We start from the raw sequence: 11504 nt of genomic DNA on the forward strand, positions 1-11504 counted from the left end.
CTTTCTCTCTCTACATTCTTGGCACTTTCTCTCTCTATGGGTTCTCTTTTGCTGCGCAGTTCCTCTCACTCAACAGTGCTTAACGCTCTCTTTCTCGCTAATAATCATTAGACCCGCGTTTGTGCACTTTCTCTCTCTAAAAATATAGGAAAGAAGAGACAGCACTCTCTTTCTCTCTCTAAGAAGTTAGAGAGAAAGAACAGGAGAATTGTAACAAAAATTGTTGCCTCTTTCAAGAAAAAGAAGAAGAAACTGTTTCTCTCTCATCATCTGTCTCTCTCTCAAACAGCGTCTCAACAGCTCGCTCTCTTAAATAAATCTACAGTACAGAATCTATAGGGATTTGAGTCGTTCTATGTCTTAGCAAAGCCATCTCTGTCGCCCTTTAGAGCACTAATCAAATTTACACGCCCCTATTTAAATTGAAGACAACTCTCAATAAACAGTTCACTTTCTCTCTCTAAAACTATTTCTAGTGATAAACAGTCGCTCTCTATTCGTCCCCTGAAAAGCAAATCTGCAAAAGACAACAAGAAACCTCTCTCTCTCTCTCTCTCTAGACGGGTAACCTCTCTCTCTCTCTCTCTAAACAGTCTTCTGCTCCTTTGAGAACACTCTCCTCGCGATAAAGCAAAAGAGAACGAGAAACATCAGTTTCTCTGTCTCTCTCTCTCTAAAATTCACTGTAACTATCATCATGAAACCTCTTTCCACTTCCCCATTAAAACCCCGGCCTCTGCAAACTACACTCCCATTCTCACCATGAAACCCACCTGCAAAACCCTCCTTCCTCTCTCTCTCCTCCTCTTTTCACTCCTCCCAGCTCTTTCTCTCTCATGGAGACCCACCGTTCCTCTCCAACTCCTCTCTCTCCTCGCCATCAAATACTCTATCTACGATCCCTCTCTCTCTCTAAACGACTGGCAGTACCGCCATGGCTATCCAATACCTCCCTTCTGCACCTGGTCCTCCGTTTCCTGCAAACCAAACACCACCCATATCATCTCTCTAGACCTCTCTCACAAGAACCTCTCTGGTTTTCTCTCTCCTCAAATTCGCTTCCTAACCCAACTTCAATACCTCAACCTAAGCAACAATGGTTTTCAAGGACCATTCCCAACTTCCATTTTCTCTCTCTTAAACCTTACAGCCATCGATATAAGCCATAACAGCTTCAACTCCACGTTCCCTCTGGGCATCAGAGCCTTAGAAAAACTGACCCATTTCAATGCTTTTAGCAATAACTTCACAGGGACATTGCCATATGATTTACCCCATCTTCTCTCTCTAGAATTCCTCAACTTTGGTGGGAGCTTCTTTGAAGGCAGTATCCCGGCGAGTTTCGGTCTTTTTCCGGCCATCAAGCACCTGAATTTGGCCGGGAATTTGTTAACAGATGAAATTCCATTAGAGCTTGGAAACCTCACTCTTCTTGAGCGTTTGGAAATTGGGTACAATAACTTCATTGGAGGAATACCGGCTAAGTTTGGAAAGTTGCAGGAGCTCAAATACTTGGACATGGCGTCCTGTAATTTATCTGGTGTGTTGCCACCTGAAATTGGAAACTTGGGTGATATGGAATCTCTCTTTCTGTTTAAAAACCACTTTATTGGGGAGATTCCGGCTAGTTTCTCCAACTTAACGTCTCTTCTCTCTCTAGATCTCTCTGATAACCAACTTTCAGGTGAGATTCCAGTTGGGTTTTCTGAGCTTAAAAATCTCACCATGTTGAGCTTGTTGAAGAACAAGCTCAGTGGTCAAATACCTCAAGGAATTGAAGAGCTTCCAAATTTGGAAACTCTTCTTCTATGGAACAATTCATTTAATGGAAGTTTGCCCTCTCGATTAGGCCTGAATTCGAATCTTCAAGTTCTCGATGTCTCTTCGAATATGCTTTCGGGGCCTTTACCCGAGTCATTATGCCATGGAAACAAGCTTTGGAAGCTCATTCTCTTCTCTAATGCCTTCTCCTCTGAGATACCGAAGAGCCTCACAGAATGTGTTTCTCTGTGGAGGTTTAGAGTGGCCGGAAATCGATTTTCTGGCGAGATTCCGGCTGGCTTTGGTTCAATGAGAAACCTCACTTACATGGATTTGAGTTGTAACAATCTCAGTGGAAAAATACCAGATGATTTAAGCTCTGCTCAACGCCTGCAATTCTTGAACATTTCAGGTAATCAATTCAATGGAAACTTGCCAGAGAGTTTGTGGGGTGGTCCAAATTTGCAGATTTTCTCAGCTAGTTTCAGTGGACTTAAAGGTAAGATCCCTTCTTTCTCTCATGGCTGCAAGTCTCTGTATAAACTCGAGCTCAATGGGAACGCATTCTCAGGTTTGATTCCCTCTGACATCAACCATTGCCAAAAGCTTTTGAACCTGAGACTGAATCGAAACCAATTGAGTGGATCGATCCCTCGAGAAATAGCTGAGATTCCTGTGATCTCAGAGATCGATCTCTCTGAAAATTCTTTAACTGGTTTGATACCAGATAGCTTCGACAATGTGAGGACTCTCGAGAGCTTCAATGTCTCATTTAATCAGCTATCTGGTCCGGTTCCATGCTCGGGCTCGATATTTCGAAGCCTTCATCCTGCTTCTTTCCTAGGAAATGAGAACCTTTGTGGACTTATTGTGAACAGACCATGCCTAAACACTGGAAATTTGAATTCAAATTTGCCTGAAAATGTGATCTCAAGAGAACCCAAAAGAGCAGGAGTTCTGGTTTGGATAATGGGTGCTGTCTTTTTAGCTGGGATCTTTGTTCTAATAGTGGGCAGTCGATGTTTCATCAAGAATTACCAGATTTTGATCTCAGGAAGCAGAAGTTACAGAGAGGAATTAATAGAGGGGCCATGGAAAATGACCGCCTTTCAAAGACTGAATTTCACAGTCGAAACGGTGATCGATTGCTTAAAGAACAGCGACAATATCATAGGAATGGGATCAGCTGGTACAGTCTACAAGGCCCAATTACCAGGAGGAGAAACAATTGCAGTGAAAAAATTATGGGGAAATCAAAAAGAAACCATAAAGAGAAGAAGAGGAGGATCTTTAAGAGGAGCTTTGATAGAGGTCGAATTGTTAGGGCATGTGAGGCATCGGAACATTGTTCGATTGCTCGGCTTTTGCAGTAACAATGACATTACCCTTTTGTTATATGAATACATGCCAAATGGGAGCTTAGATGAATTACTCCACGGAAACAAAGAGGCCAATTTGTTAGCTGATTGGTTCACTAGATACAACATAGCAGTTGGGGTGGCTCAAGGGATATGTTATCTTCACCATGATTGTCACCCTGTTATTGTTCACAGAGATTTAAAGCCCGGTAATATTCTTTTGGACGCCGAAATGGAGGCGAGGGTCGCTGATTTCGGGGTGGCGAAGCTGATACAGGGTGATGAGTCGATGTCCGCCATTGCGGGGTCGTATGGGTACATTGCTCCTGGTTGGGTCTCCCTCCCTCTAGAACTCTCTCTCTATATATATTTTGCCCTGGATATGAATTTCTCGGTTTATCTCCCCTTTGAGCTCTATCCTTCTCTCTCCTCATTGCTCTGGCTATGAGTCTCTCTTTCCCCACATTACTTTGGTCATGTCTCTCTCTCCTTGAAAACTGGGAATCCTTGAGACCTGTTAATTCACTTTTCAAATTCCAATTACCTTCTCTCTGCTTCACTGTTCCCCTGTTTCCTACATTTTTTTTCTCAGCTTCAATTCTCAATGGCCGCTTACACACATTTGGTTCCGGGGTTTTCTCTCTCTACAATATCATGTTAAAATCTTAGTCCATCTTATTTAATGGAAATTTTATTTTATTTTACCTTTTTATTTTATTTTTTTGCAGAGTACGCTTACACCCTGCAAGTCGACGAGAAAAGCGATATATACAGCTTTGGTGTGGTTTTGATGGAGATTCTCAGTGGGCGGAGGTCCGTCGAATCAGAGTTTGGAGATGGTAATTTATTATCCTTATGATTTTGGGGAGAGAGCGAGGGAGAGAGAGTTCCTGAAATCTTGTTTGAGACTATATATGGATCATTAATTTGGGTTGATTTCCTATTTCATCGTACTAAACAACATTGAAGGCAAAAAATTCATGGCCTCGATCTCTCTTTCTTCTTTCTCTCAGGTAACAGCATAGTAGATTGGGTGAGAAGCAAGATCAAGACCAAAGAGGGGGTTTCAGAGGTCTTGGACAAGAATGTAGGGGCTTCATGTGGACCTGTGAGAGAGGAGATGATGCTTGTTCTGAGAGTGGCTCTTCTGTGCACCGCCCGTTGTCCGAATAACCGGCCCTCAATGAGAGATGTTGTTTCCATGTTACAAGAGGCGAAACCCAAGAGGAAGTTGCAGAGTGGTGGTAATGGCAATGGTGGTGGTGGAAATGGGAGCCCTTTGCCGAAATCAGCTGATTAATTGGTGGTGAAATGGTTGAGGGATTGGAGGGGTTTTAGAAACTTTTCCAACTATCTATATACACTTTTCTCACTGTGTTTCCTCTCTTGCTTTCCCCTTCCCTTCCCTTCCCTTCCTTTCCTTGGTCTCTCTGTTTTCAGTGTGTTTCCTCTCTCTCTCTCTTTCTTCTCTTGACAGTATTCTTCTCCCTCTCTCCTAATTTTACTTATCTCTATAGTGTTTCTTCTCTCCCTCCCTCCCCCCCTTTTTGGTCACCTTCTCTCTCTCTCTCTTATGTACAGTGTTATCTCTCTGTTTTCTAGAGCTCTCTCTCTCTCTCTAGGCTTTTTTGCCCTCTATACAAGATTGGTTGCATCAACATCCTTTTATAACATAGTATGTGGTTCTTCTAATTAAGATGGTTATTGGTTGGATAGACATTTGAGAGTTGCAGGTGTCAATGGAGAGTTGTGATTGGTACATCAATGGATAAATTTCTTTTTCCTTTTATTTCATTACTCTCTCTCACCCCACAAAAACTAATTCAATTTCTTTAAGGCGTGAGGTTTGTATAGAGCCTAGGCTCTAAACAATCAAATTAAAGCCTACGTTCAAATATTATCGAGAAATGTGGTTTTAATTCTGAAAATATTTATGATAGCTTTAAAATATATTTTCATTTTTATTTATAAATTTTAAAGCTTTAAAAATAGTGTAGATTGATAGATCTATGAAAACTAGAAAATCTTGAAAATTGATGATCCAAAAATGAGTTATAAAATACACTATTTTCAAAACTTGAAATCTTTTTTTTTTTTTTTTTCATCTTGATGTCGAGATGATCAATTTGATGATATTTAAGCATCAAAATGACTTCTTCCACTAAAGTTTTTGCAGTAGGCTCAAATTTGATGGTTTAGAGCCTTGGTTTTATATAAACTTTTCCCTTTTTTAATTGGTGATTTGTAGGTGTCCTGGTAGATGTTTATTGGATAGAAAGAGTTTGGAAATTGGGGTTTAAGGGAATATGGAACGGTACTTTCTCTCTAAGTTAAGGCTTTAAGAGAATTTGAATAGACTCTAGAATGCAACAATATAAATTATGTTTTCTCTCTTCTCTCTATGTGACTAGGAGATGGTTTAAGAGAAGGGAAAGTTTACAATACTTCCCCAAATGTATAGAAAATATATATTTTCCACAGCCCTTCAATATAGATAAAGGGAGCCGCTAACCGTTTTATCTAGATCTAACGCTTCATAATATTTATTTTTAGTTATTTTTTACAAATTTTATGAATATGAAATTTGGTATGTGCCATCATCTCTCGATGGAGATCATTTAAAAATAATATTAAAAATAATTTTTATAAAATATAACGACCAAAATATCTTTCAAAATTTCAAAAGCGTTTTGGTTATTTTATTTTATTAAGAATATTATTTTATATATATATATATATATATATATATATATATATATATATATATATATATTGAACAGATGTGAGTGTTAAGAGAGGAGTGGATGCTCAAAATATAATGTCAAATTTTTTGCATAAATAAGTTTTAAAATAAAATAGTGTAGGGGCATTACATTGTAATGAGACCACCTCTACGTCCATTTTCTTTTATATAATAGCGGAAGTATAAAATGGTTGCTCTTAAGAAAATTTGAATGGGTCTAGATTGGAACAATAAGAAATCTTTGTGCTCTCGCTGTCCCAGTAGCCCCTCTTTCACTCGCACCAATCCCTTTTGAAGCTTATTTTATGGGAAAATAACATAAATATGTGTTATATTTATTGTTATTATGGGATTTTTTTCAAATATATATATATATATATATATATATATATATATTTTTAATTTTTTAATTTTTTTATTTTAAAAGAGTAATGATCCTATATGACCTTCTCCCACACATGTGTCTAGGACTTTCAAAAGATCACCATTAAAATCAGTATGGATCTTTAGAAAAGTCAAGCTCCACACCCATATGATAACTTTTTTCCAACTTTAATAGAGATCTTTTGAGATCCTGGCGGCAGAAGGTCCTATAATATTATTACTCTTTTCAAAATAAGAAAAAATGCTTTTGAAAAACCAAAATTTTGGGTTTTTCATAAATTGAAAATTTATAAATTTAGGATTTTGAAAATCCTAATTTATATGTTGTTCTCTTTTTACCTCCTCTCCAGCACCATTTTCATACTTGGGCACAGTGTTTCATCTGTTTTAGCTCGGATTTCATCCTTCAAGCTAGGCTTTTCCTGTATTCCAACTCTGGGTTCATGATCGAATCCTGGTTTTTCCTCTGTTGTATATCTGGTTCTAAACCTGGGACTAGGTTTTTCCTCCTCTGCAACTTTAGTTTCATCCTTGGGGTTTAGATTTTCCTCTGCAACTTGGTTTTCACCTTCGATTTCTTCTGGCTTTCCCTAAAAAACTTTGGTTCCATTCTTGGGGCTTCGTTGCAAATGCACAAGCTCCTTCGCAGTTTTGGGATCAGGGGGACTAGGCTTCTTCAAGCCCCATTCATCACACCAATTGGAAATGGCAGTTTTGAAGGGAAGGTTAGGGATTAGGACTGAAAGGTCTAATTGGGTGGATGCCATGGCCAGGGCTCCCATTTCCTTATTTCCTTGTAGGCCTCGATGCATCTCCTATCAAAGGTCTGGCCTGAAGAAACAATGACTGGGTCAGCCATTGGAGCCATGGAGATAGGGCACAGGAACTCCGATAGCCATTATCGCTGAAACTTCAATGGCCGAAACCTCAGAGAGATTGTCCACCTTGCTTTCCTGCTACCCATTTCGACTTCAATCCTCAAAACCCTAAAAACCAACTTCTCCAACCATCAAACCCAAGCCGGATTTCTCAGTTACAGCCAAAAAATGCAGAGTTCTCCTCACGGAGAAACTAATGGTATAGAGTAGAAGAAAACCCTACCAAATTCACTACAGAGATTTGATGAGCTTGAAGAATCTAAAAAAAACCCAACCCTGGTCACTTCAAATGCAAAGAAGGAAAACCAACTGTAAATTTACATAGATTTGTTTTCTTCTTCTCCACCCAAAAATGAAATAAAAACGCTTAACTTCCTTTTAAGATATTTGAACGAAACCCAAATATTTTTTACATATAAATTTGTAATAATTTTACAGATTTTAAAAATTCTGATTTTTAAAAAACTGAAAATGGGCAGCTAGTCGTTATTTATTTATTTATTTATTTTAATTGTTATGAAGTTTGAAAAAAAGGTATTGATGTAATAATAAACTTTTGGAAATAATCTATAACAGTAAATATGATGGATATTTACGTTATTTTTCTTATTTTCTATGTCATGTTTGATGTACGTGTGTTTGTTTTGCATTACTTCCTCCGGGTTTCTTCTTTTTGTCTGTCTACTTATCTTTATGTCCTTTTGTTTTGTTTCTCCAAATTTTGTACTTTGGAGAGAGAAAATTATGAGATTTTTCATAATAATTTCTCATCATAATTTTGGAGAGAGAAAATTATGAGACCAAATAGAGATTAGTCTTGGGATTGTCCACCTGCATCTTGCCTTATTTAAAGTCATAGAGGGTTAAAGTAGTCCTTAAACCTAACAGGGGATTTGGTGGTCTGACACATTTGGTCCCACGGGATAAAACACAATTGCTTTGTTATTCCCAATCCCAATCATCTTTGTTCAAGATCTATTTGAAAGGAGAAAAAGAGGCATTTGATTTTGCAATCCAAAAAAAAAAAAAAAATGCTCCAACCCAGTTCTTGTACCATGATAGATTTTGGACCATTCATTTGATAAATTAACAAATTATATGTTTTAATAGGGGTGGCAATGGGTCTCGTACGGGTCGGGTCTGGGTGGACCCTGACCTAGACTCTGTTAGTACTCCGGTCCAAAATTTGGACCCATACTCGAGCCCGTCAGGTCCCTGGTCGACCTATTGGGTCCCGGGTCTGGTTGGATCCATTGCGACCCTACGATTATAAGCTTTTTGTTTGTTTGCCCTTTTTTTTTTTACCACCATATACCCTAGGACTATGAGCTTCCTTTTTTTGTCTATAATATTGTAAATATGGCCAAATGTTGTTACAATATGAACACCTAGCGTGTGCCTAAAGACACATGATTGCCATCATATACATGTGATTGCGAGTATGGGTTGCCCAGCTGGACCCGTAATCGGATCCAAATAATATTCGGGTCCAAAATTTAGACCCATACCCGGAGACGAGGTTGGGTATCCCTGTCGATTCCCGGGTCCTGGTTCGATCGGGTCCATTGCCACCCTATGTTTTAAGAACTAAAAATCCTTCTCATACTCAAATTAATTGCAAGGATTTGGTATTTTTGCAGCAGAAAAAGAATCCCTTTCAATGAGTGATTTGTAGGTGGTGTTATATGTATAGTCTGACAGACTTGAAGTTCAGTAGCTGAACTAAACTGACTTACTTGAAAAGCTATAGAACATGCATCTTTCAGACCTGACCAAGAAAATATAACTCTATTAATGTAATTGAGTATGAATTGGAGTCCCTGTATACTGCATCTATGTTACATGTACTCTATATTATAGACATAGATAAGTGTGACATGTCTGACATGAATATAGGTGTTAAAAATGTCAATCTCATAGTCTTTTGAACATGAAACATATGTGATTTTAGGCGTTGCTAAGTACTTTGCTCTACACCTGGTCTTCTAATCTCCTTCTCCCATATTTATCGGGCGGCAAATGGGGATGTTGATACCCTTGCTAAATATGACGTTTCTTTACCCTCTCTATCTATGATGTTCTTATTTCTTATGTGTAATTAGATGCCGTTACATCACAATTTCAATAAAAGTTGATGATATTGTCAAAAAAAAAAAAATTTAATAAAAAAAAAGTGTCAAATGTGAGTATCGTGTGTTTCACATGTCAATAGACTGAAAAAACAAGAAGATCGTTTTCTTGATCTTTGGATGTATAAAAAATGTTTGGAGAATTTCTTAATCACATTATCCTACCAAGCTTGGTGTTTTAGTTGCAGAATAATTTGGTCCCAACGGACCACCATGTACAAGCTTCACTCATTATTGCTCACATATTTTCGGATATACAACGGGACAATTACGTATAGAGACACGTGTTAAATGTGGAAGGTCCACGATCTTCTATGGAACCTCAGGGTCCAGCTACCCTTTCTGCGGGACCACAGGTGTTAATTCATAGGGAAAAATAAAGTGAATCTCTGTAGGTGGGATTCGCGGCTACATCTTCGAAAAGGGTCATGATGAAGGGGGTAACGTGGCCACCTTCATTCATGGGAAGAGAGCCATCTCTTTCCAAAGCTTCTCACTACTTCAAAACTTCCGGTATTCCTTGTGAAGGCAGTGGATGCGGTTGCGGCTGAATTCTGCTGGGCTCTAGTTGTGATTCTTGTGTTCTTTTAGCATCTTCGTTCAACAGCTGCTTTGCGGTTGGTGCTAGCAGAAGGTGTAAGATGTATCCCTTGCTTCATAGGCGCGCCGCCAGGAAACGCAGGCTTGCTCGACCTCCTTCGTTTGATCCTCGATTATCAACCCGTTGGCGTTGGTGGTGGTGGATGAGGATGCTGAGCAGAGTCAACTAGAAGAAGAGGTTTTGGCCCCGGTGCTGCTAGAAAATGTGCCTTCTCCGAAATCACCGTTTCAAGGTTCTGACTTCGCAGTGGTGGAGATGGAGGACTCTTTCCTCTTCATGTCATTCCTACGGAGGAAGAACATTTTAGCCTGGATGTTGAGCAGTCTGTAGGGAGGGAGTCTTTGGTGATTTTGCCGGTTTCTGAAAAGTCTTCGGATGAGCCACAGGTGGATCAAGCAGGGGCTAACGTTGTTACGATCGTCGCTGATAGCGGAATGGACTTTGATGAGCCCATAAGTGTGGTCTTTAATCGGATTCTAGAGCAAAAGAAGGCTAGAAAACCAAAGCCTCAAGATACAGGGAAAGATTGCCAATCCCCTGGTCTGAATGAGGATAAAAAGAAGAAGAAGAAAGGAAAGTGCCCCTTGACGGGTATGAGGTCTTCAGCGAGGTTGCAAGCTCGTGGCCCTCGGACTGCTGCAGCAGGTGTCATAATTCAGCATGATCGTGTTATGTAAGATAGCTCCTCCTCGGCATCGTTGGCTCCTGATGCTTTGGATGAAGCTTTAGAGGAAGCATTGTTGTGGGAATAATCATTTTTCGGTAAGAGTAGGGATGACTCTTCCTCCTCTAAGCCTTTCTAATGTTTATTCTATCATGGAATGTTCGAGGTCTGGGTGACCTCAAAAGAAAAAAAGGCGTCCTTTTTCTTGTATCTAAATATAAGTTTTCTATCGTTATTCTCCAGAAAACCAAATTGCCTTGTCCTACTTTAGAGGTGGTCAGGGAAGTTTGGGGTTCTGGAGCAGTAGACTTTGCTGGGATTGATTCTATTGGGGCTTGTGGTGGTTTATGGGTGCTGTGGGACCCAACTTTTTTGTGTTCTTTTTGTCTTGTTAAGAAAGATAATTTCATGGTGGTTGGTTTTGTTGGGCCGGACTCTGACTTTCAATGGGGTCTAATGAACGTTTATGGTCCTCATTCTTTTGCTTTGAAAAAACTTTTTGTTTATGAAATGTCTGACTTCATCTTTAATTTTGGCTATTCTGTTTGCTTGGGGGGTGATTTTAATTTCATTAAATGGCTTGATGAGAGTACTCATGGAAGATCTATTACGGCACCTATGCGTCTTTTTAACAGTTTTATTGAGTCCCATGCTCTTTTAGATCTGCCTATTTCTAGGGCGGCTTTTACTTGGACCAATGGTAGTACTCGAATTAGTCAATGTAAAAAATTGACAGATTCTTGGTATTTGGGGAATGGTCTGAGTTTTGTTCTTTGGCCTCTGTCAAAGCTTTGCCAAGATTATCCTCTGATCACACCCCCATATTGCTTAGCAGAAAAACAATATCTAGGGGTCCTTGGCCTTTTAGGTTGAAATTGGTTGGTTGCATGAGAAATCAGTCATTGAGCTTATCAAAAGTACTTGGGAGAACACTATCTCCTTTGGGACCTTAGATTTTCAATTACATAATAAGCTTCACAATATCA

At 39.2% G+C, this 11504-nt stretch overlaps 1 protein-coding gene across 1 annotated transcript; it reads left to right on the top strand.

Annotated features, from left to right (window-relative positions):
• The first annotated feature begins 222 nt into the window (after window positions 1–222).
• PXY (Leucine-rich repeat protein kinase family protein) lies at window positions 223–4908 on the top strand. Its single transcript, XM_006837220.4, has 3 exons — window positions 223–3448; window positions 3848–3958; window positions 4133–4908. The coding sequence occupies exons 1-3, from the start codon at window positions 763–765 to the stop codon at window positions 4417–4419; spliced, it is 3084 nt and encodes a 1027-aa protein (XP_006837283.1). The 5' UTR covers window positions 223–762; the 3' UTR covers window positions 4420–4908.
• The last annotated feature ends 6596 nt before the right edge of the window (window positions 4909–11504 follow it).

The sequence above is a fragment of the Amborella trichopoda genome, chromosome 13 (assembly GCF_054954075.1).
Source record: "Amborella trichopoda isolate Santa Cruz 75 chromosome 13, AtrichopodaSantaCruz75HAP2 v2.0, whole genome shotgun sequence".
In the NCBI taxonomy this organism is placed as follows: domain Eukaryota; kingdom Viridiplantae; phylum Streptophyta; class Magnoliopsida; order Amborellales; family Amborellaceae; genus Amborella; species Amborella trichopoda.

Bases quoted from the DNA above. Each gene is read 5' to 3' on its own strand.
- PXY (XM_006837220.4), top strand. From the start codon at position 763: ATGAAACCCACCTGCAAAACCCTCCTTCCTCTCTCTCTCCTCCTCTTT. The intron at 3,449-3,847 runs GTTGGGTCTCCC...ATTTTTTTGCAG, and splicing joins GTATGGGTACATTGCTCCTG to AGTACGCTTACACCCTGCAA. The intron at 3,959-4,132 runs GTAATTTATTAT...TCTTTCTCTCAG, and splicing joins CGAATCAGAGTTTGGAGATG to GTAACAGCATAGTAGATTGG.